Source organism: Rhipicephalus microplus, chromosome 9 (assembly GCF_043290135.1).
Source record: "Rhipicephalus microplus isolate Deutch F79 chromosome 9, USDA_Rmic, whole genome shotgun sequence".
Classification (NCBI taxonomy): domain Eukaryota; kingdom Metazoa; phylum Arthropoda; class Arachnida; order Ixodida; family Ixodidae; genus Rhipicephalus; species Rhipicephalus microplus.
The window spans coordinates 47,705,297-47,730,705 of record NC_134708.1 but is presented as its reverse complement, the minus strand read 5'-3'; the positions used below and the strand labels follow the sequence as shown (position 1 = coordinate 47,730,705).

Genomic DNA, 25,409 nt, shown 5'->3' with positions numbered 1-25,409 from the left:
GTGCAGGAGCATAAGCCTTTGTCAAGTCCCACGGTCTTTGGGTTCTGATATCTTTCTGTTGTAAACAGGCGAAATAACTCAATTCAATTCGATTGAATTTCATCGTAACAGGCTTTAAAGGTTCTTCTAATTTAATGTACGAATCGGTTTGTGCATCCAAATATTTTAAACGAGTGTACTTACGTCTTTTATTAGTTAGAATGTGGATGAGAATCAAACCAGTGGCATTGAGAACCAGCGTCTCTGAGTCACGACAATGGTTTCAGCTTGGAAGCAGGTACTTGTACCATGTGAACCGGGTGTTTTTATATTGAATCAATGGTCATTGTCTTTATTGCCATCGGATAACCGGCTGTTTGAAGTACACTTTGGAAATTCGTTCCGCCAGTTACGCTGCACTAATGACTCAAACGCCACCGTCAGTAACAATGAAAAGATATATATACCAAGCTTAAAGCGACTGGAATAATCGTGCAACTCTGCGTTCAGGCTATGAACACTTACATGGCGTGATTCGTTCACGATATTCTTGGACATAAGTCCTTTGAAGCGGGAGTTTTGGGACACCACAAGCACAAACTGTCTGTTACAATATTATGTTCTAAAATGCAAGCAGGATGATTTTGATTAATCGAGGTAGACCTCTAATGAAAAAAGTAGTTATGGATGTTCGAAGCGAATGTTACCAAAGTAAATTGCATCACTGAAGTGACATTCAAAAAAACTAGCACACCGTAAAGTAGTACATTTCTGTCAACACCCATCTTCCCATTTTTAAATCACGAGGAACACCAAAGTTCATAATCCATGGTGTATGACAGAAGGTAAGAAAAGCACGTATATTATGCGCAAGAATGTAAGCAATTTTAGTGCCTATCTGTACTACCGTGGAAAGATAGCTATTTGTACACAACCATTTCGGAACAGCTACAGAGCCCACTTGTTTCGATACCCTTGTATTTAACTATAGCGGCGTGCACCTTTCAGACCAACAGTCTTCGGCATGCTTACCAGGAAATCCGTCACCGCGTTTTCCTGGGTGACATAGATATAGAGGAAGAACACGCCCTCATCGGCGTCGTTCTCTTTTCTGCCGCGATCGTTACACCTTGTTCTCGCTTTACTTCGAGCACAGCTTCGGAGGCGAACGTGAGGAAAGCATGCAGCGAAGCCCGTAGCGCACAGCGCCGATCCTCTTCGCAGACGCGATGGAGAACCGCAGCACAATGTTGTCCGCTACTGCGGCTTCGGTTGCGTGTATAACAGTGATTCTTCTGGCTACGTGCAGCACCGGCGCAAGGCTGGACGTGTTTCTGTTCGCCAGGCGTCAAAACACGTGTTTCGCCGACCCGCTGTCGTCACGGATCGGAGACCGGGCGTTGTGCCCGTTCACGAAGACCGTCGACTTGCAGGCAGGCCGCATTCCGGCCGCCATTCCGACGGTGAGGTGCCACTGCCCCGGCAGCCGATGCAGTCAGATCAACGACTTTCGCTGCCAAGAGGTTCGTGTTTCTATATACCGCTAGTATCTGGCGTGCAAGAACCCACAAACGAACTTTGAAAATGCTGTAAGAACTTTGGTCCTTCAGACCCTTCACTTCTTATTGAAAAATAACTGTATCCGACTGCATCCTGTCAGCTGCGTCATTGTAAAAGAAGGAGACAAAGAGACAGAAGCCTTGCTACGAGCCGGCTGTTCTATTTTGTAGTCGTCGCTCTATTCCTCGCGATTGCATGCCTAGTGGGCACCCTGGCAATAGCGGCACTATCTTTTTTGCAATACCTTTATAATTATCACCGTGAACGTGTTCCTTGTATACCAAAGGTTATGCAGCTGGTTCTGAGAAATATAAGGCGTCAAGACCACGACTGTGCTGCTGCCTTTGAATACAGAGAATAAGCGCGTCATTTTCTCCCGGCGTTTCCAGTCAGTTTAGCACAGCCCGTGACGCCGGCTGTGTATTCAAACGATGTCGTGAGGAAATAAGTTCTCGATTTGTGAATATACGAGAGATATCAGTTGTGAATGGTCTGCTGTCTGCTTCACCATGAAGCCTCACGTCCTTTGTACCTGGTCTCGCCCGAATTATGTGCGCGATCTATTGACGTCGCATGGTTTGGCCTGTTTTTGACTACGCAAGCGAAGATAATCGCGTGCAGCCGAAAAACGTCAAATCTTCATAGGCTGGTAGCTTGGTGATGACATCGTCAATCTCTAACATGTCAAATAAATGGCCAGGAGGAGACGGCACCTGTAGGAATGGTAGCGTAGAGGAGAAAACCTGGGTTGCTCAATTTAAAATGCAGAAGAATAGTCAAAATTTTGGAAGAATTAGTCAGATAGTAGCCTTTCCCAATGGCAGCGGCTGTGACATTTCCAGGTATTCACATTGCTTAAAATCAAGGAAACAAGGAGATAGCCAAAAAGTAGCCAAAACACTGTCTCTGCCTCCACTGCCTCAAAGTGTATACATAAGCCTGGTAACTGATCATTGGACGGCTGTCAACCAGCACCGTGGCGCTTCGCCGTTATCACTCTTTTACCACCGCCCCACCGCGGTGGTCTAGTGGCTAAGGTACTCGGCTGCTGACCCGCAGGTTGCGGGATCGAATCCTGACTAGGCGGCTACATTTTCGATGGAGATGAAAATGCTGTAGGCCCGTATTCTCAGATATGTGTGCACGTTAAAGACCCCCAGATGGTCTCAATTTCCTAATTCCTCCACTACGGCGTCTCTCATAATCATACGGTCGTTTTGGGACTTCTACGTCTTACTAACCTTTAGTGTGCACAGTTTCAGGCTCGTATACAGCGACTTAAAATATTCATTGTTCACATCTTTTACCATGAGACCCACGTTCATTGCTCTGGCTTGGAGGTATGTGGCTATTACTGGGTCTTGCACTATCAAACGACATGTGTCATTTATTAGCGACATGTGCCATTAACAACATGTCTCATTAAAAAAATGCTTAGAAAATTTTGACCACCTGGTGTTCTATAACGTGCACCTAAACCAAATCGATCCAAATTCGTGTGCCTTTCAACTGAAAGGACCACGTGCTCGACAAGTCTAGTCATCGCTTTTGCGCCTCTGTAGAAAAAATAACAGAGTCGAAGAAAGGACTAATATGACGTTATTTTGTCACAAAATATTTCTATGTCGTTCATTCGCTTAAATTTCGACTTCTACGCCCGGTGATCTGGTGGTTACGGTGGTCGGCTGCTGACCCGCAGACCCCGGGATCGAATCCTGGCCGCGGTGGTCTCATTTTCGGTTGATGCAGACATGCTCGAGATCCATGTATTTATCTTTAGGTTGGTGTTACAGAATTCCAGGTGGTCTAAATTACCGGATCCTCCACCACGGCGTCGTTCATAGTATTGTCGTGGTTTTGGGACGTTAAACTACAAAATTATTAAATGCGAAGCATTTCTTAGTGAACTTCAGCAAAATTGAGCGTATCTATCTATCTATCCATCTATCTATCTATCTGTCTATCTATCTATCTATCTATCTATCTATCTATCTATCTATCTATCTATCTATCTATCTATTTAGCCTTTTACGTTTGGGTACTCTCGTGGTCACCCCCTTTACTTGGCGTGAACCAAAACTAGCACGGGAGGGTACGATGGTTTGCCGAATATGACGTGCTGGTCAAGACATGAATAATGTCAGAATCCCGTCGCGTACGTCGTCAAACGCTTCCCTCCAGACAGTGGCACAAACGCACGAGTGGGTATGTGCCGTTAATATGCGGGTATGTGCCACAAGTAATTAACGCTTAAAATGTATCCAGGAACGACTATAGAACACACATGGGCAATTGTAACGCGCGAGCGTTAAGCAGTACCCGACATCGGTAGCGTCGATCTAACGAAGACATAGAATAAATGCCAGTGTTAAGAAGAACCTGACATAGGCAGTGCCGACCTCCCGACGAATGCAAATAATAAGTTTCAGGGTCCCAGCAGGAATTGAACCCAAGCATTCTGCATGGCAGTCAAGCATTCTACCGCAGAGCTATGCCAATTCTCGGAACTGATTTTCAACTAGACGCTAATCTTCGCGAAATGTTAATAGTGGTTGCAGTGCTGCCTAGCCAATTTTATAAACATTACATATGTACTCATTTGATACAGCCATCACGTCGGGTTAGCGTCAATTTTGGTTAGATGCCATGCGCTGAAGTTGATTTTTGTAGCATTGTTCAGAGCCAGCATCTTCGCAGACATCAGTGCTTTATATCAGCTTCTGGTGTTGCTAATACACATGTTCCAGTTGGCATCGTTAAAGTGCAAACAAATGGTTATATAAACATCTGCAATTCTTGAACATATGTCTGTGTGTGCAACATTTGTACATTTAATTAACGTCATTTCAGGACGCGTCGCTCAATTAAGAAATTGCAACATGGTCACCTTCAATCCGCATGCTTCGTATAACGTCGATTCCCAGGTACGTGGGATCTGCCGAATTTTTTTATTTACACTTCTTTTACGGGTTAGTTGAAGCCAAAATGAAGAACCAAATCCAAATTTTACCCCTGAATACTATCGGCAATATAGATCTCAGCCTCATTATAGATTTCACGTATTTCGCTGAGATGCACACACTGGCGAAAAATGGTTGCAGAGGGTCTGGTGGTGTTGCCAGTAGCAAAAAAAAAAACTGCGTATTTCGCAGTTGCAAGTTGAGGTAAACTGGTTATTTAACAAAACACAAAAAACACAAAAACGGCTCATATGTTTAGGTCGGGAACATGCGTCAGGCAGACGTTTATCGCCTTGTGTGATAACTGTACGCATTTATTGTTACTTTTTAGAACAGCAAAGTTTACTGAGACAGCGTGCTCGACGTGTGTCACGAGGTCCAATTTTCTGCGTATTAACTTCTTGCTTGAAAAAAAAAAAAGAAGCAAGTTCTCAGTCAGCGCATGAGCAGCCCTTCTGGTAGTCCTTGCGAGGCGCGCAGCAGTTGATTCGCAAGTGCAGCTGGAAAGCACTTGACCTTTTCAAAGGGTCTCCATTTTCGATGCCAACGCGGGCTAGCAGCAACGGTGAGCGACTTTATGTGTTTAAAACAAAATGTTCGGTGTTTTTAGTACAATGAGTTAAGAGAAAGTGCTTAATGATTTGGAGTTCTTGGTTCTGCGTGTTAAAAAAAAAGTAGTGAACTATTTAGAGCACTTCGCACTGTACTATGGGAGAGCATAAAGCTGTCCCGTGGGCCTGACACTCGATGAGGCCGTGTCGACAAAAATTAGGACAAAGTCACAGACAAAGTCGTTCGACAGTGTCAATGTTCCACGGTAGCATGTGTTTTGGTCGGAGTACTTGGTGTTTAGAACAAATGTACGGCGGTTTAGAGCACGACATACTCTTGTACATGGAAGCGCAATAAGTTGTCCAGGCGGTGTTCTATACTCTGCGTGTTTAGAAAAAGTGGCTAATTATTTAGAGTATACTCATTGCTCTACTATGGGTGAGCTGAAAGCCGTCCCGTAGGCCAGACACTAGATTCGGCCACATCGACAGAAATTACGCCCGGGCCGGGCGCAGTTGGAAAAATCTGGCGCTCCGTATAGACCTTTACTATAGAAGTGTTCAAACATGTACCCTTCAGCCCTGATTTTGGGGCTCAGTGTTAGTCTCTTTAGGTATACCTGCCTACCCAATCGAGCAGCCCTGCCTCAATCCAGCACTGATGTTGCGCGGTATACCTTTGATTTTGCACGAAATGCCACAAGCACACCAGAAGGCACACCAAAACATCGCACCACACAGTGGTGCTTTAGTGTGCTACATCGAAGTCGTTCCGTTTATTGGCAAGCAAACCCAGACTGAAGTGCTTCTGCAATGGCATTTGGTTACTATGTTCACGGCAGATTGATGTACATGTCAAAGCGTTCCTAAATATGTTAAGGAAAATGTGGGAGGGTGGCTCGCATTATAATTAGGCACGTCTTAGTAATTAAGCACTTCTCAATGCCGCTTTCTCGGAATATAATATGTGTGTTTGACAGTGTCACTGGAAAGAATAAAAAATTACGTGGAATCGGGTGCGGCGTTCAGACTTGTTCTGCAAGATTAAACTTGGCTACAGAGAGATAGCGCAGCCAGCGCAAGATAGAATAGACACCAAATGACAGCGACTCATATGCAGCGTGTATGGTCTGCTCCGGCCACCACCTTCCAAAGCGAAACAAATTTGTCTGATTCGCAATGGGTCTATGTGCTTTCTTTGTGCATGTAATTTTTTTTTCCGTGCTCTTCAAGATACCATACCATACCAGCTCGCCCAGCAAACCTGCCCACCCTTCTGCTGTTGCTAAAAGCAACAGTAGTACAGTGGTTACGATGCCCCACTGCTGATCCGAACGTGCAAGTCCGACCCCAGCTGTGGTGGTCGCACTTCACTGGAGACGAAAAGCTAGACAACTGTGCAGTCTATGGTATTCTTGCACGTCAAGGAACCCCAGGTCGAAAAAGTGTCCCGAGCCCTCAACTACAACATGCCTCATAATCTTGTGGATCTTTTGGCGCGTAAAGCCTCCGATATTGACTATAAGGGCTTCTTAGGCATGTGGTCTATAAATTCAGACAGACATTTTTCTTGGAATGCATGGGACAAACTCAGTTATGAAGTTTTCGAACTAGGCTACGAATCGCATTTGCGCTAAGGACGCTGTAGAAGGGGCAGTATAAGGGCTCGGTTGGCTGCTCTGGCATGGGTGCCCCAAAGTTCTTTGTGGCGCTTGCAATAAGCGGATTCGAGCGTATTTTTACGCCAATTCGCTTGTAGAAATTTCAAGTGCATTTTCATTTTTCTTGCAAGTATGGTTATTTTAGTCATGACGACTTTTACCAATAGCACGTTCCTCGTTCACTAATGGCGCACTTGTCGGTGACCTTGAGTGTTGAATTAAAACACACATTTTGTTAATTAGCAAGTAACGTTAATTACGCACTGGCAAATGTGCACTACTAGGAAATTTTCCTGTAGATAATGCTGAAAAGTAAATATGCGCTTTCGTTCATAGTTACTCATACCTTCACTGCACAGAATAATTAAATTTAATTTTTCAACCGCCCCTAGTATACATGGGTGAGATTTCGTTATATGAATAATTTTCGAGAGAACAATGACTGAGCTTCCACTTCTTCGGAACTTGTTGGCGAAAGTCGCGTGGCTTGCCCCACTGCGGTGGTCTAGTAGCTAAGGTACTCGGCTGCTGACCCGCTGGTCGCGGGATCGAATCCCGGCTGCGGTGGCTGCATTGTCGATGAAGGCGGAAATGTTGTAGGCTCGTGTGCTCAGATTTGCGTGCACGTCGAAGAACCCCAAAGTGGTCGAAATTTCCGGAGCCCTTTACTACAGCGTCTCTATAATCATATGGTGGTTTTGGGACGTTAAACGCCACATATATATCAATTAAACCCACGCGGATTTTTGAGGCTTCTCTAGTGGTGATTATTTCCTTGTTAGCTCGGTAGCACCTGTCAACTCTGATGTGCTCCTTACGTTCAGTTTACAGCCTTTGTTAATGACGAGTTGTCCGTATGCAAGACTAAGCTGGAGGCAAATTGGCTCACAGTAGATAAGTCACGTACTCAATTCAGGTGTCCCTTTTAGTCCTATTTTTGAGTGGCGTCATCTGGTGTCTTCCTTCGAACTATTGGCAAGACGGTGGTAGTGGAACCTTGAACAAAAATGGATTACAAACAACGTTCCACTGACCCAATAATAATTTATCGGCGCCTCTTTTACGCTGGATGCACGAACCTATCAGTTGTCGTGTTTTCCATGCTTTTTATGATGCAGAAATATTGGCAACATTTCTTACGGTGAAATAATTAAAACTAAGATAATGAAGCGAAGGTGTGTGTGTGTGTGTGTGTGTGTGTGTGTGTGTGTGTGTGTGTGTGTGTGTGTGTGCGTGTGTGTGTGTGTGTGTGTAGGATGGTAAAAGTGTTTTGGGACGTTAAGTCCCCTATATCAATCATCAATCAATCAATCAAGATGGTAAAAGTGGACGAAAGAATAACATCTGCCTGCAGGAATCTGACCCGCAACGTTAGTATAGCGCGCCTGACGTGCTGCCAATGAACTTTAGGTGGCCTTGGTCCTCTCGTCTTCGTGATCAAAAATATATGTGCATGCAAACCTCGAAGTCTTAGTCAGAGCCGCTCGTGGCCAATCGGTTGGCGCGTATACCACGATCACAATTTGTCACCTAAAGGTTAACAGAGCCACTGAACTCGCGATGAGCCACATTATCCTACAAAAGGCCTTCAGCATTTTTCGGAACACTAGGATAAAGGTGCAGAATGTTGCCTAAACGTTGTTTCAATACTCAGAAAAAGACAACGCTGAGAGGCAGCCCTGCAGTGCGTAGTGCTACTTTAGTTTAAATAGGGACTGTCTAACTCACTGTCATAAGTAACAGTTGCCATCCACAGAGCGCTCATGATTTCAAGCCGTCCTTTTTCTGCATAATTGGCTTTGAGCAAATTACTTAAAATATCAATAATACGCTGCGTCATAATGAAATGCACTTTGATTAGCTTAGTTGAAGAGCAATACATGATATCGCTACTCCCTTCTATGTAACTATTTGATTTTTGTGAATTGCATTTTGCGAAAAAAAAACACGCACAAGGGAAGAAGGCGCATACTATCAACTGAAACTTAATTGTCGGAAACACAGAAATTTAAAGGACAAAAAAGACACGTGGTTAAGATTGCAGCTTGGTGGTTGGATAATCTATCTCGAGCTTATGCAGCTTCACCGAAGGCCTCGCTGCACATACGTCACCGTATTGGTGTATGAAAAAGGCCTCGGCGATTTTTCGCGCGGTTCTATCCTTGAGCCTCGAAACACGTTTATTTCACTGTTTTTTTAGTAGAAAACGGCAAATTCTTTGCAAATCAGGCAGAGATTAGATGAAGGCAGGCCTCTAAACGATTTTTCGTGGTCTATAATCGGTTACTCATGCCAAGTAAAGGCCGGTAGTAAGCATTCAATATGTGCATTCAATTTTCTCACCGCCTGAAAAAGGAGTGAAGTCGTTTTGAGTATAATGTGCTATGTTTCGCCAAGAACAAGTTATATCGCATCTGCGTTGCGGTTGAAAGAAAAGTTGAGGCTGGCAAAAAAAAAAAAAGATGAAAGTGACGTTAAGCACCGGGAGAAATTTGTTGAGCGTGGAAAGGGGGCAGTATATCGTATTCCCCTAGCGTGGGGAAAGTGTTATCTTTCAAACCGGGCGTTTTGTGAATAAGATATACAATACCAACATGCCTGATTGATAGTATGATTGTGGTCAATTATTGAGTAGCCTGTTCGAAATCCTGCTTGTTCCTTTGGTTGATTGAATTCTAATGTTTTTTTTTACTCTGTTAGCAATTACCTTTGTAAATAGCTTGTATACTACAGAGAGCAAGCTGATCGGCCTGTAGTTCAAGTCCTTGTCATCTGCTTTCTTATGTATTAAGATGATGTTAGCATTCTTCCAAGACTCTGGTACTCTTCCCGTCAGGAGACACCTCGTAAACAGGGTGTCTAGTTTTTCTAACACAATCTGTCCTCCATCTTTCAGCAGATCTGATGTTACCTGATCCTCACCAGTAGCTTTGCCTCTTTGCATGCTCTCCAAAGCTTTTCTGACTTCTTCTATCATTACTGGTGGGGTGTCAACTGGGTTACTGCTACTTCTTATAGTATTAACGTCATGGTTGTCTCGGCCACTGTACAGATCTCTGTAAAACTTCTCCGCTATTTTAGCTATCTTATCCATATTGGTAGTTATTTTGCCTTCTTTGTCCCTTAGTGCATACATCCGATTTTTGCCTATCCCAAGTTTTCTCTTGACTGCTTTGACGCTTCCTCCGTTTTTCAGAGCGTGTTCAATTCTCTCCATGTTATACCTTCTTACATGGCGCACCTTACGCCTATTAATCAACTTCGAAAGCTCTGCCAGTTCTATTTTGTCTGTTGTACTTGAGACTGTCATGAATTGACGCTCCTTAATGAGATTCTTCGTTTCCTGGGAAAGCTTTCCAGTGTCCTGTCTAACTACCCTGCCTCCAACTTCCACTGCACACTCCGTAATGATACTCGTCAGATTATCATTCATTGTATCTACGCTAAGGTTGGTTTCCTCACTAAGAGCCAAGTATTTGTTCTGAAGCGAGACTCTGAGTTCCTGTACTTACCCTCTCAGTGCTAGCTCATTGATTGGCTTCTTGCGTATCACTTTCTGTCGTTCCTTCTTCAAGTCTAGGCGAATTCGAGACTGTACCATTCTATGGTCACTGCATCGTACCTTGCCAACCACCCCACATCCTGCTAGAAGCCTGGGTGTGCACTCATTATAAAGTCTATTTCATTCTTATTTTCACTATTAGGGCTCCTCCATGTCCACTTGCGGTTTCCTCGCTTTCGGTAGAAGGTATTCAAAATCCGTAAATTATTGCGTTCTGTGAATTCTACTAGTGGCTCTCCTGTGGCGTTCCTAGTACCGATACCATAATCTCCTACTGCCTGGTCTCCAGCCTGCTTCTTCCCTACCTTTGCATTAAAGTCTCCAATCAGTATAGTATACTACATTTTTACCTTGCTCGTTGCCGATTCCACGTCTTCATAGACGCTTTCGACTGAAGCGTCATCGTAGCTGGATGTAGGCGTGTGAGCTTGTACCACCTTCATCTTGTATCTCTTATTCAGTTTACTTACGATACCTACCACCCTTTCATTAATGCTATAGTATTCCTCTATGTGTCCATATGTTGCCAGCTATGTTTCTGTGAATTAGGAACCCCACTCCCAGTTCTCTTCTGTCAGCCAAGCCCCAATAGCAAGGCCGTTTCAATGAATGAAATGTTGTACCTTAAATATTTTGATCAACTTTTGTTGTTGCAGAATAGATAGTAGTTTTCTATAGGGGCTATTATTTACCATCGTTCGCTAAGCGAGGTGAAAGAGTGCTGCAACAAACCAACCTTCACCCCCCCCCCCCTTCTTACCTCTGATGGGGAACTCTGCACACACTTATAGTCCATCTGAAATTCCCGATCTCATGCGTCGGCTTTTTACTAAGGTAGGCTGGCAGATTGGGAAGAGTCGCGACACTGCATCGCAGCTGAGAATGGGTCTTCCACAAGGTATCTACACTTCTGTTCTATTGATAATGTGCACATCGCCTCTAAGCACATGACGCAGCTCGAAGTGGAGCTCGCTAAAGAACCCCAGGTGGTCAAAATTTCCGGAGCCCTCCACTACGGCGTCTCTCATAATCAAATGGTGGTTTTGGGAGGTTAAACCCCACAAATCAAGTGGAGCTCGGGCACTGCGCCACTGTCTTCCAGGCGCTTGTGCGCTCTGACAGGTTCTTTTCACATTCTTTACGTCTGTTCTGATTTTTTGGGATCACATACAACAACCGTTTCAACGGTACCTTCACGTCCACGTAGTCTATTCGGCACTTAGACAAAAGACAGTTTTTTTATGTTGCTGCGTGGATCAGATTCAAAAAGGCACACCAATTTGATACTGCACACGGCGGAACATTGCCGAAAAAAAAACGTCGCGCTACAGCGTCCACCAGAATAGAACGTGGCTTGACAACTGCTGTTCTGGAAAAGCTCGCTGACTCTTTCAGCCGCAACACTCTTCCAAAGTTCTACAGAAGACGATGCCAGCGCCACTGCACGGGCGAAGACAGAAGCACAAATTGGCGACTTTTGCGGATCCACCCCACCAAATAGCCTCCACCAGAGAGTGAGCCCACTGCCCTCTTCTAGTACACTGTATCAAAACTGCATAGCAAAAAAAATTCCGCCGTATCCACGAAGTGAATGATGATGAGTGGGCGAAGCTCCGGAGGTAAACCTGGTAAACCATGAATCCTCTGTGCATTTTGCCCACTCGATTTTATTACATCGCTCCCCCTAGCGTACGTCGCCGCACTAAATCGAACGATTGCCTTAAACCAATGACACGCGCCATATGTGACATCATTCCTATTTTATAAGATCTCGCGTCTTTCATCAACTACAAGTACCGCTTTCTAGTTTATAACATCTTGCATCTTTTCATCATCAGCTACAAGTACCACCATCTAGTAAACACTACAAGAACTAAACGAGAGGTGGCTACATACAGGACACGGTACCGCCATCTAGTGAACACTGCAAGAACTAAACTAGAGGTGGCTACATACAGGGGACCGTACCGCCATCTAGTGAACACTGCAAGAACTAAACTAGAGGTGGCTACATACAGGCTACAGGGGACGCACAGCCCACGCCCTAAGGAGCTTCGCCCCTAAAAAATGTGGTGGAAGTCACGTGCTTTCGCAAGGGCTTGTAAGATTCCTTGGTCAGCCCGTCGTGCCGCATCGTCTGAATCGCTACCCATACGACCGCGTGGTTGAAAGAGCTAGCTGAAACGGCAAATCCGCATTTTGATGCACTTGATGCATTTCACAGATGATTTAATGTCTTAGAGGCCTGAAGTGAGCTTAGACGTATTCACGACTGCGTGTTTGGTTCATTTTGCTAGTGTTCGAAAGTGTGCGTTTTTTTTTTCGAAGCCCATGACAGCTTCTCTGAAAATGGTTGGCGTCACACGTTGGCTGTTCTCCTTCTTCATTATCCTATTGCGTTCCTCAGCGATAAAAGGAAAGAATTCCGAAAGGAGAACGTCAGTGCCAATAGTTCTTAATGAAAGAGGTGGTGGTTATCTGTTCCCGTGTACAATGGCCACAGTTAACCATTGCAAAGCAGTGGCCTGGGGTGCTTTCCAAAACTTCGAGTCAATAATGGCACTTGCATCACCCCAAAGTGACACAATAGGTTTACTTCCAAAGCTGTTTGATTTATTCGCATACTGTATGCGATTTGTGCTCGGTAACAAAGTTTGCAGCCAAGTTTTCTTCAATATACGGTCGCACTTGACCGACCCGTGCTGCTGTAGTATGGCTCGCATGTCGTGTACAACATCCGTGTGAACGTATGACACACACGGGCAATTGATAACTCGGAGGTACTTAATCTTACCGAGTAGCAAGACCAATACAGATGTCAAATTTGCATCATGTTTCCCATCCCGGACTTACCGTTACAACCGAAGAAAAACTGGGCTGTGCGTAGTGATTATCCAGTAGTGTTACCCCATTGGTTTCTTATAAGCACTAAGTGCAAAGCTGTAAGTGTACTGTATATGCACATTATGGGCCGAAATGTGGCAGCTAGTGGCCCCAGGCACGCTAGAAGCGAGCATCTTGGCAAACTTGTTTTATACTGGCACAAGTGTTTCGATTTTGAAGCTAATCTGTCCAGGTGCCCCGGCCAAGACCAAGGCGACCGACGTGCTTGCTCAGCACTCACCTACGCCACCGCAGCGCAAGCTGCGCATGTGCAAGGTAGCAGAAACACGTCCAACCTTCCCAGTAGAAGCCCTTCCCTTCCCCCTCCTCTCCAATCTTTACAGGATGTGACGTAACGCACTCTCCTGGGTATTTCTTCCTCCATGTTCAACGGTCTATTTCACTCTCGCTAAGACGAAGCCTTAATGGCGGCGCATTCGTGAGTGAAGTCAAGTCGGATACCGTAGAGCCGTTTCGGTCATCACTTCACTTCGGGCTTGTCGAAACTCCTCATTACATACCTCTGCAGCCTACTACATATTCATCTATAGGATCCCGATGGTTTTGTAAAAGCTTGTAACCTTTGATCAAACCAATACAAATCAGCGAAACTTTTCTCATGATTCATTCTATGGTAACAAAGGAGCAGAACCTAAACATTCTGTCCCTCTCCCACCACTAATCTCCTCCCAGTACCTCATGTGAAGCTCCATTGCGAGTGCGGTGAGACCTCGCGCTATGCGGTGAGCCTCCTCGTTGAGGTTGGGAATGAGCGATGCACACGGGGTGTGGGCTGGGAACCATATAATATACCTTTCTTCGAGTTCCTCGGATGATATGAGATTTGCCTTGTGGAGGAGTATGTTGGCTGCCTCGGGAGATATTTTATGCACGAGGAAGGTACTATAAATCATTATAACTTTTTCTAAACACAGTTTGGCTTTATCGACAGCAAAGAATGTCGGCCAATATATAGACGTGACTCGTTCACGGCGGAAGTTTCGTCGACACGACCTCACGTGTGAAGCCCACCTGACGGCTTTAAGCTCTCCCGTAGTGAGCACATGGACGTGCAGTGAGCGTTAGTGTGGTTTTCTCAGAGCACCATGGGCAGCGTGCAGGGTATTCTTCTGGGTGCATATTATTGAGTAAGTCTAGGTTTGGTCAGGTTTCGGTCTGAAGATCCCACAGCTTCCTGCTTTGGAGGCGATCGATACATGACGACATATTCCACAAACCACTACTTCACTTCATACAAAACGGCAGCCTAACGGGGCACATTTAATGCACATATAGGCATAAAATATAGCAAGTAATCGCAATAAAAATATTCGAGTGTCTAAAAGTGGCGCTCGCTTTTCCGCGTTTGTGTGCCTTGCGTAGTGCATCGTTTGGGTTAACTACGTGTTTCGGCCCGTTGCCGAAGTAAATATCTGAGGCCATGCAGCAGAAAACAAAAACGAAACAAAAACGGTGCTCAGATCTGCTCCACTGGGTGCTGTAGCAATCTCGTCAGCCGATAAAAAACTTTTCATAAGACTCATTCAGTTAACTTTGCCGCATATCTGTACATTCAATTGACCCTTTACATATGCTTCGACATATGTATCCCACGTAGCGCTTACGGCGCGTTGCCGTCGCTAATCGTTGAGTGCACGGCTTTATTAACTTGATCGGTTGGTGGGACCCAGGAGGAGTGGCTGAGCCCAACACGGGCATCGGCCATGAATTGCGCGGCAATGGAATGGGAGTTCTCGAGTACATATATGGATGCATTCTGCTTGCACCAAACCTGCAGCAGCTTCACTGTATAAACTTAAGGACTTAAGTAGTATAGACTCGAGTACCAAGTCATAATACTTATAAATGTAGGTGTGTGGGCGTAACGAAAATATGTTGAGCACATATTTTTGCAAAATGCTCGAGAAAAGGACTGTAAAACAGTATTCGCTCAATTCCGAGTTTTGCACATAAAGCACAGGAGGTAGGAATGAACTGTGGTGCGATATTTGCACTTCTACGCGAATGAAAATGGTCAACACAGGCACCGATGACGAATTTCAATCAATCAATCAATCAATCAATCGTTTTATATATACGCTATATATACGCACAGCGCTCAGCCTCACAGAACTTGCGTACAGGATCGAGCACATGTCTTTAGAACACCCGTAAAATGGAGGTTAAGTGCTAGAACACGGCTCCCTGACCACCTCTGTGCGAGTTCTGTCATTAATATTCACCCCGCTAGCATGTCTAACTCCAAGGTCGGTGCAATATTTGATGAATTATCTGGTGGTATACGACGAATGAGATAAACAGAGAGACGCGTCAATACAATATATTTACAACAAAACAAAATACTAAATAGAAGGGGCCCGAGTAGCCATGCGTGGTAGCCGGGCCTCGCGGTCGTCCGACGCTGCAGCTGCATCGACACCGCACGCCGTGCGTGCCGACGTCGGGTCCGACTCGAGGCCGGGCGGTTGCCAGAATGTCTTCGAGATGAGGTCGCCCCCGGAGTCTATGACATGGGCGACCTTAGACCTCCTGGAGGTCGCCGTGGCCGTCGGCTTCGTTTATCACCTCGGGCAGGTCCGTGCTGGCGGTCGTTGGCGCCGCCGCCACGGATCCAGCCTCGGTGGTTTTCCCCGGCCGAGTCGAGGCTTCCGACGCGGCGAGACTGGTCGACTCTACAAGCTCGCCCGGCGGACCGCTGTGGGAAGGAAGACGACGTAATGACGAGCACTGACATCGTAGCTGATGCGATATGGCATCGACAATCCTGGTGTAGTGATTCAGTGAAGTATATGGATGAATCGACATGGCAGCGAATTGGCAGGCGCAAGTCCTGTTGTGCTGTAAGTTGGTTATTTTATTAAAATTCATGTAATAAAGCTTTATAGGGGACTCAAATTGTAATCATAATACATGTTTGCAAAATTAAACAGGGCGAAAACTGAATATTCCCGCCGATAAAACTGGGCATGGTGTCCTATATGGATAACACGCTTGAAGGTCTGAATCAGTCACGAAGGCGGCCATCATCTCGTTCATTTTATCGGGTATTTATGTGCACGAAAACGTGGGAGAGTTAGTTCCATTGCCAAGAACAAGTGTTCCACGCTTGCCGTCATGGTTACATACGAGTGGCGCTGACCAACACTCCCAGGTTTCCATGGACATCAATACGCGAGAAAGCGATCGAGAGAACGACTGCCACCGCCGCTGAAATTGCAAAGCATCGGCGCGTTATTTAAATGTTCCAGGCTGGGACCTTGTCGGAGGCAAGTCGTCTTTTTGTACACTTCCGTTTCGAGGAACTTCTAACGTCCCCTATATCGCTCCGGTGTTCGTTATCGGCTGGTTCCCTTCTTTCACTCATGGCGGGGGTCTCGTTCCGGCAGACAGTGATGCCTTTCAGGTAGCATGCAAGGCCCAAGTACTGCCGCCTTGCCGGCTATTAATCGAGACATTAGGCAAGGCCGTGATAAAGAGAAGATACAAACAGAAGAGCAGACCCCCCAACGTCGTCTTTCTCGGAAATACAGAAGCGGCTGCTTGTGCTCGCGCTTACTTCTGTAGTCTTGCTGGCTATTGGTCGGGACAGTATGCGGTGGTAGAGTGACTGGCATGTTCCCGTATATATCTGCTGCTGTGCGCTCTTTTTCACGGCAGTGTAGAACGCCCCCTGTAAATAAGCCCAACTTAACCCATGCGCTCCGTAGAACATCGGCTATGCCACCTCACCTGTCGCCCCTCTCGCCATTTTTCGCGGCCTTTCCCCCGCTGAATACGGCTGCCAGGCTCGTTGCCGCCACAGACGCCACCTGCGAAGATTTCGAAGAAATGATCACAGTTGGAAGCGTGACTAGTCCAACGGTAAAATGCGCAGTTAACGGGAGCGCGCGTCATGACGTCATTATGTGACGCAATCGTGACGTCGCAGGTATCTGAAATGAACTTCAACAAAATGACGTCACTTCCGCCACATAATAACATCATCGCACGACGTGATGGCTTTGTAAAATGCGGGTAGATCACGGGAGCAATGTAAATGCGGGCAAGGTGCAGCACTATTGCAGTACCTTTAATACTGTATAGTTGATGAAGAACCACGTCAGGTAGGGAAGTATTTTAGAAAGGGAAGGGATCACTACATTGACTTGCAGTTGCCTTCGGCAATTTCATAAAAGACCCTGCGAGTTTTTTATCCGACAGTTTTGTGAGGCTACAAAAAAATGCAGCATAGAACTACTGGCTGAATGCTTCGCATGAAACAGATTCCCACAAGGCGTGTTCCCTGCCGAGCTTTTTCATCGTTATATAAGGTTATGTCGCGATATGCTCACTTGAAACTGTAGAGATCGAGCGGCCGCGATACGACAATCTATGCAGTCGATCTTTGTATACAGCCAAGTCCACTTTAACTAAACTGAGAAGAAGTTTTTAATAGCGACTGACAATATGGTGAAGTCTATTTCAACATCTTTTGGCCAGTGTACTAGACACCCAAACTTCTCAAATCTATATTGCAGCTGCAATTTATATAGCCAGATTAAAGTTTGAATTCGACACTTAACAGAGTGCTTGCGCTTCCTAAAAGAAGTCGTATATTGTAGCAACTGAATGGAATCGCAAAAATATTTTGCCACAATAATTAACACCATCCTCGTGCTTCCATCGGTATATGGTTTTTTTTTGTTCCATTGGCGTCGAGGCGATACAGACCCTAAAAGGCGCACCATTCTGGACATTCGGTGGCGTTTTTCCATTTTGTTAATATCTACTGAATGTCTCTTTTCTTAATACCTGTAGCTAAATGACTTAAAAGCTTTTCGCTTCTCGCCTCTTAATTCTTTTGCCGCTCCTTTGTGACACTTCGATATATTAATATCTATTGTATTAATATTTGCAATATACCGCGAGTGAAAGAAGAACCTGATACTGGGGCGCAATGCTCAAAAAGAAACACTAAATATTAGAAAAATCCAGTACCAAGTTGGCCTTTTTCTATTTGTTTTAGAGTTTTGCCCCATAATATGCCCTTCAATAAAGACCGACTCGCCCAAGAAATTATATAGGTGGAACGAAAGCACGATGGGAAAGGTAATAGGATACAATTCAAACAGGTTGAACACGGCTGCGTTGTTGTTGGGCAGGGTTGTTGATGCAGCTTTGGTTTGATGGATATGGCTTAGTTTGGTGCAGTATCTGGCTCATTTAAGGGGCGAAGCTCCTTAAAGCGGCACCTGTTAAAGCGTCGTAGTCGTAGTGTGCAACCAGTCTTACGTTTTGACCTCCAAGGTGGTGCCGGTGGGAGATTTCTTCTGTGCGTTGTTGAACAGTACAAAATTCGCAGCGTGCGCGTTAATTAAAATCTGAATTATTCTGTCTCTCATTCCCCCTTAGCAGCCATTGGCATGTACATTGAGCACTATCTGACAAATAGGGTTGTTACGTTATACTCGCTGGGCATAACCTCCTTGGTTTTAGAAAGGTTTAGGGAGCGTTGGGCCGCAGTGCCATGAATACAGTGAACTAGTATACACCATGAACTCGAGGTGGTTAAATGTGGGAAGTAGACACGAAGCGCAAGCCGTAAGAAAGTGTGCGTGTGCCACCTCTCGTTTAGTCCTTTGAATGTCCGCTGGATGGCGGTGCATATGTGGAATATATGATGAAAAGATCTGAGATGGTGGTACTTGAAGTGTTGAATAGATGGACGAACGGACAAACAACAGACGGACTCACAGATGGCTGCACTGATGGATGGACGCATGGACGGACGCAGGGGCGGATGCAGGGACGAACGCAGGGACGGACGCACAGATGGACGTGCGGACGCACGAATGGACGCACGCATGGACGGGCGAATGGATGCACCGACGGTTACACAGAAGGATGCATGGACGAATGGATGCTTCGCCCCACTCTCCATCATTCACTTCGTAGATATGCTGCCATTTTTTATTCTATACTGTCTCTTTAAGCTGATAACAATGACGCATTTGCCTCAATTTTGATTACACTTGTTTTTAAATTGGAAGACAAGCGCGCTTTACGCTCGCATGAAATCTAATCACAGTTCCAGGCTTTAAAAAAAAAACGCCGCATACGGTTCGCACATACCACACTAAGCTCGGGCAGACAAGGAAGACTGCCGATAGTTTCACGATTTAGCGAAAACCAAACAGAACAGAACAGAACCGTACAAACGACAGTCCTGACAGAAGCACGGCAATACACGTCTACAGACGCAAGTCCCGTCACTAAATTGGACTTGCGCTGACTTGTCCCGTTACTGAATCGTCTGTGTTGCCATCCTGTCGTAGTTTCCCATCATGAAGGCTGATCACTAGTCGCCATGCACATCCACCCTCGTCTAAAAAACGTCTCGCAAGCTGTTTCCCGCCTTCTGACGCAGCTTTATGTACATCCGGCGCTCGCGCTGGGAATGTCTGGATGATTTCATGGGGAAACCGCCCGCTGAAGCAAGCGAATGAACGAACTTACCGGTGACGAAGCCGTTAACAATGCCACTGTGCCGTCGGCCTCGAACGAGGTGCGCACCGCTGCACGTTCCATGAGGACGCCGCTTGGTGGCGCTGTCGTCACATCGCTCTGGCGACGTACTGCCGGCGGCTCGTGGTCGGCTGTCTCTGTCGTCAGCCACGGAACGATTGGAATCGACGATGGCTCTGATGACGACGAGGACAGCGACGACGATGGCATTGGTGACGGCGCCTCGTTCTCGTGGTCGGTCTCTGCATTTAAAAAACCTTCAAATTCAGCGGGTATATCGCGACAGTCCCGTACTTCTACTTTTGTCAATGACTGGTTCCACGCTGTAATGCATCTCACCCTAATTTAATACACGCGCGAAGATAGCAGGACACTTAAGAATACACACGAAAATCAAGTACTTTTTTCGAAGCGGGAGCCTTGGATGAATCAAGCGAGCAATCTTAATGTCGGCTGTTGTCAAGCGCTGTCAGCACAAGTGAGGCAAAAAAAAAACAATTGGGTGATAACCATATGACGTCACAGATCTACATATTTCGTGACGTCAAACGACGACGTTACGACGTTACACTATCGCTTGTTTAGTGGTGGGCCTATACAGGGTCAATGCAGAATGCCAGTTAATGTACGTCGAATCCTAGAGCCTACCGCAGGTGTACGCGTTGAATTATTACACGTACCGAGAAGAAAACAGCGAACTTCGTATCGGAGTCTTCCTAGCAAGTGCATGAGGGGTCTTACGAGTTTCCTGTACGTGTTGACCTGTTTTTAGAGTTCGAACATTTATAAAACATTTACTAATCGGGCCGTCAAGGTTCCAGTATTTGGCAGCGTGATTGGCATGTGATGGGTAATGCACGGTAATGTATACGCTATCAACTTTTTGCGTAATCTCCGCTACGACGCTATCGGATTACGCATATATAGACTCTCGCTTGAATTCGTTTGCCACTCACCTCCGTGGCGGCGCTTGTAGTGGCGCGTCTCCGCTGGCGGCTGGACCGTGCTGCGTGCCCTGGGTCGTCCGACGGCGGCGAGCGCCTCGGCCTGGGTCGAGGACGGCTCACGGATCCCGATGCCGCCCCGATGGTCGGTGCCGTTTGCTGGACGTACGGCGGCGCTACCGCCTTTGACGGGTGCCGTGTCGGCCCGGACGCGCATACTACGGGACACGGCGACCACCAGGACAGCGACCGCGATCAGACACAGGGCGACTGCTGCCAGGCGACACAGCAAGGCGTGGCTGAATTGACGAGGGCGCAGAAAGTTGAAAAAAAGTGACATCCCTTGTTCAAAAAATTTTCGTCTCCAAGCTTTCATTTAGCCCTAGACTCCTGCCTAACCGCCCTTACTAGCGAGTGGAATTTAGTGCAAATCATTTCTACAGTACAATGACCATGAAGGCGAATAGTAGCCATTGCGCTAGCAGCCATGACAGCTGGTGTTTCACACTTGTCGTCATGGCTACTAGCGGGGCCGACTGAGCACGGTCCCTCGACAGCTTAGCTCTACGAAATGAGCTACCCAGGAAGGTGGCAATGGGTAGGGAAAAGGTGGAGTCATCGAAAACTCGAAGCTCGCGAGGAATCACGTCCTGCGGAATCCAGTCATATGGAGGAAAGGAAGCTTTCGTTCGTAAAAACTCCCGCGGCCTCTTGCTGCGGTTGTCAGTGTTTACTCTTTTTTAACTTTCTGCGACCTTGAGGGGATTCCGTAGAACCGATCTGGAATAAAATCAGGCTCGCTAACTTTTCAACAATTTTACTAGCAGGGACGTGCTGGAGACATAAAAGCAAGTGCCGAGCACTTTCAAGGAAGCCCTGGTCCCATGCATGCAGAGTAAGGGCCGTGTGAGTTCAGGGGAGGTTTTTTGAAGATAACTGCAAAAAAAGGTTTCCTTGTCAAGCTTCTGGTTACATATAGATGCAGTTTGTTAAAAAAACTGCCACAATGTGGCTAAGAGCGGCTGTCTCGGACCTATCGTTACTATGTTTCAGGAGTTTCTAGTTTTATTCTACAGAATCTTTTCTGCGTGGAGTATACGGTGCATCCTAGATTCACTGATGCACGCGCGTGACGGCCGTCTTTTATAGACAGGAATGACAAATGCGACGTCGTGTATAGGACGGTGCTTTGGCCGTAAGTATAAGCTTACCATTTGCGTTTCAAAGAAGCGCGACGTGGTCGGGGAGGCTCTGGCAGGGACTCGTGTCGTGACTCCCGGCTGGGCATCGGTGCGTACGCCTGCAGGGAAGCATCGTGACGTCAGTTTGCTGGATTTTATTTTTGAGGAGGAAACGGTATCGAAGAAGTCAAGGTGACTGATTTCTGTGCCATTAATTACCCAAGTCGTTGCATAAATGCAGATGTGCGTTCTTGCTCCTCACCACTGCTTTGCTCTTGGTCCGAAATCGCAGGAGTACCTCGTTTTGTGGCCCCCCCCCCTTTTGTTTTTTTTTGCCTGACGCGGATTCCTGGCATAGGTCGTGTTAAAAGATATATGACGACAAATGTTAGAGCTGCAGCTGTGTCATAGACAGTACTTCACTCCGAACAGTACATATTTTTTACACCGACCTCAGTACGTAACATATGTCGACGCTTTCCACGCGGCGGCGTGATTGGATTCATATGTTCTTTCAAAAAAGTCTAACGGGGACTGCGTCGACCTTGGCACGCCATTCCTAACAACGTCCAATCTCGCCGTATAAGTGACAAAATCCAGGTTATCGAAACCAGTTGCTCGCAAGTTTTTTGGTGAGTCGGAGCTTGCGAAGGGGTGATTATGAAAAGTAGGTATATTCAGGTAGTGTTTGGGGACCGCATTATGAGACAATTTCTTGAAGAGATACCACGTTCTGTGCACGCAGATTGGCTAGAAAAAAAAAGAGGGGGAGGATGTGTCTTTTCAGTAGCTGTACGTGTGAGGCTTTAAGTGCCGCATCTTTCCATGCGAGGGAAAGTATATGAATTGTTCGGATAGCGGTACGCGAAGCGTTGCATTTTCGTTGCGCAGGCTTCGCACGCTCACCTCTAGCGGGGCCCCCGTATAGTGACGAACGCAAATGCTACGCCCGCAAGCATCGCGTACGCTATTCGAAAACTCCGTAATGGCAAGGACAGTGGCACGTGAAGACACTGCTCGCGTTCCCTGCTGACGTCGACAATCGTCTCAATTAACGTATGTACCGTGATTCTGGTTAAGTCGTGGTGGTACCAGCTGAGTACCAGGCACTCTTCCGTGGCCTACCGGCGACGAAGGGCTTTGTGCTGCAACTCGAAAATCGCGCTTGCGCTTGTCACTTTTCCGTCAGAATACTGTAGAACTAATGACGCAGTCAGTGTTTAGTTGGGCGTTCGCAGCAACCTATGGAAGCAGCGCGCGAGGTCATGCTTACGCAGCAAAGCGCACACACTCTGGACGACAACAGGTGGATGTACGCAAAGATTTCGAATTCTATTTGCCGCGTTGTATGCTCTTTAGTCGGTAAAGTAAATGGTAGAGCGTTACATCGCGGCATGAGACACGAGCTTCTGAAACCACACCACGGTGAAGATTGTGTCTTGCAGTACGAACCACAGCAACGACCAGCTTACATGGTCGGCGATCGCACATCGCGTCTCCCGAAGAAGACGCCAGAACGACACGCAGAGCCCGCAGAACCCGCAACTAACGCTACGCAGTTTTTCGCAGTCAGTTCACGCCCGCAGAAACCGTGCGTTCTATTGCGTACCGGACGTGCGCTCCGTGATCCCCCGCGCTTTTTGCGCGCCCAAGGCTGTTACGGATGGCCGACTAAAAGTATTATTTAAGGCAGTACGCTCTGGAGGTAGGGAGTTGCACGTTTGAATTACCGGTGGCGCGCCTTAAAAAAAAACAATCTCCCAAGCATTTCCCCGAGGTTGAACATGGTTAAGTGCGAATACACGGGGTGATGCTATGAGGGGTATTTATTAATTCACACTATTATGTTTATTAATCACACTATGGTGCCTTTTGTGTGTAATGGTTCCTGGGAATCGCAATTTGATCACACGGGGGAGTTTACGTTAACTTACTGGCGAATGCCAACGGATTTTAACTTTACTCCCCCTCACGACCCGCTCTCGACGGGAGACTGAGAGAGAAGGCGGGCGCGCGAGAGAGAGGGGTGCGCGCGCAGCTGCAGCGAGCGAGGAGAGCGGAGGAGCGAGCGAAGGGGGAGGGGGTATAGGGCGCGTTACTGACAGCGATATCAGCGTCGCGTCCGTGGCTTATTCGGTAGAGCGTCGCGCTGCGGCCCGCCAAGTCCTCTTTCTTTTAAAGATAGAGAGAAGACTGCGGACGCCGCCGACGGCGGTGGATGGTTTGGGGTCGCTTATAAAGTGTATTCACACTTAATAGAGAGAAGACTGCGGACGCCGCCGACGGCAGTGGATGGTTTGGGGTCGCTTATAAAGTGTATTCACACTTAAAAGTCCGCTGAAATTTTCGTTTGTGGCTTTCTGTACAGCACGGGGGAGGGGAGGTGCGAGTCAAGTTCCCAGGCCGATGCTGCTAGAGTAATACATGGGAAGTGTCCTGGGAACTTTTGACTCGTTTTACATTATCCATATACAGGAGGCGGGGTCGAGGGTTACCCCCATATATATACAGGAAGGCCGCTGGACGATCTTGACTTGCCACCGCCTTCTACGCAGGACAATCGAGTTTGTGCTGCGTTGCCTCGCAGCACCGCCTCGAAGCAGCGTGCATCAAACGCGCTGCTTCTGGTGGTGGCAAGTTCAACTCAAGGAGCGTTTATGAATTTGTGTGGTTTAAGCGTCAGTCAAACCTTTGCCAGCCTGTTGCAACTCGTACCGAGTATGATACGGGACATGATGGTGACGGCAAAGTTCCGCAACAAAAATTAAAGGACACTAAATTTCAAAAAAGTGTTCGGCGAACGCCTGTGCCCAGTGAGACATGATCAGTCAGAATGAAACGCAATGAACCCCCCTCCCTTCTGGGATGATTGGAGACGCTGGGCACAGCGATGCTACGCAAGCTAAGCGCCAGCACTGTAGTATCCGACGTGATCGTCCGTTCATGGGCGCACCCCGGCGGCTAACGGTCCGTGCCGGGCATGGACGAACGGACGTGATCATGACAAAGGACTGCGGTCAGGGTGTGCCCCGACAACGTTCCTTGCAACATATATAGGGGGTTGCGAAGAAAGGCATGAGTCCCAGTAGTCACGGCCACGCGTGAGATGAGGGGCAAACAGGCTAGAAAAAACGCGCGTCTCACCGTTAGCCCGTCCGCTGACTAAAGGAAAGACGTTAAGGGACTGAAATGGCGCGTAGGTGTGTTTAGGCCTAACTGACTATAAACGTATAGGTCTAAGGCGCAACAAGCACATACCTTCGATGGCGCTCCGTAGTTTGTCCGCACCGTGCTGTAAGCGACGACGTCCCGTGGCGTTCTTGACGTCCGCGGCGGCTCCTGCTCCTTCAGCAAAGCGAGGTGCGGGTCTGACGGCCGCGACGGTCGCTGCCCCAGACCTTGAGCGTTGAGTGGGCGCGGCTGGGCGTCGGTCGGGTTGCCGCTGCACGAATCTGAGTAGTGCGACCTGTCGAACGGGCCCGGGAACGGGCCCACCATGACGATGGACATTTCTCTTGCTGGACCGGGATGTTGGACCACGGTGGCAGAAGATGGAGGCCAGGGCTCTGGAACTTGGTATAATGGGGGATAAACGTACGTGGC

The 25,409-nt window shown here is 47.1% G+C and overlaps 2 protein-coding genes across 3 annotated transcripts in view; one reads left to right on the top strand and one right to left on the bottom strand.

Annotated features, from left to right (window-relative positions):
- LOC142771736 (uncharacterized) overlaps positions 1 to 25,409 on the top strand; it is a 77,730-nt gene that overhangs the window by 28,453 nt on the left and 23,868 nt on the right. The window contains exon 2 of one of the 2 annotated variants that reach the window (XR_012886114.1): positions 1,289 to 1,502. The gene's annotated coding sequence lies outside the window, so the exon portion shown is untranslated. Of the gene's footprint in view, positions 1 to 1,100; positions 1,503 to 25,409 lie in introns of those variants that run through there. The other variant, XR_012886113.1, reaches the window with a different exon arrangement.
- On the bottom strand, positions 16,903 to 25,316 carry LOC142772085 (uncharacterized). Its single transcript, XM_075874206.1, has 5 exons — positions 25,065 to 25,316; positions 21,837 to 21,925; positions 20,638 to 20,924; positions 19,673 to 19,923; positions 16,903 to 16,986 (listed from the first exon to the last, which is right to left on the bottom strand). Exons 1-5 carry the CDS (start codon positions 25,314 to 25,316, stop codon positions 16,903 to 16,905), a joined length of 963 nt encoding a protein of 320 aa, XP_075730321.1.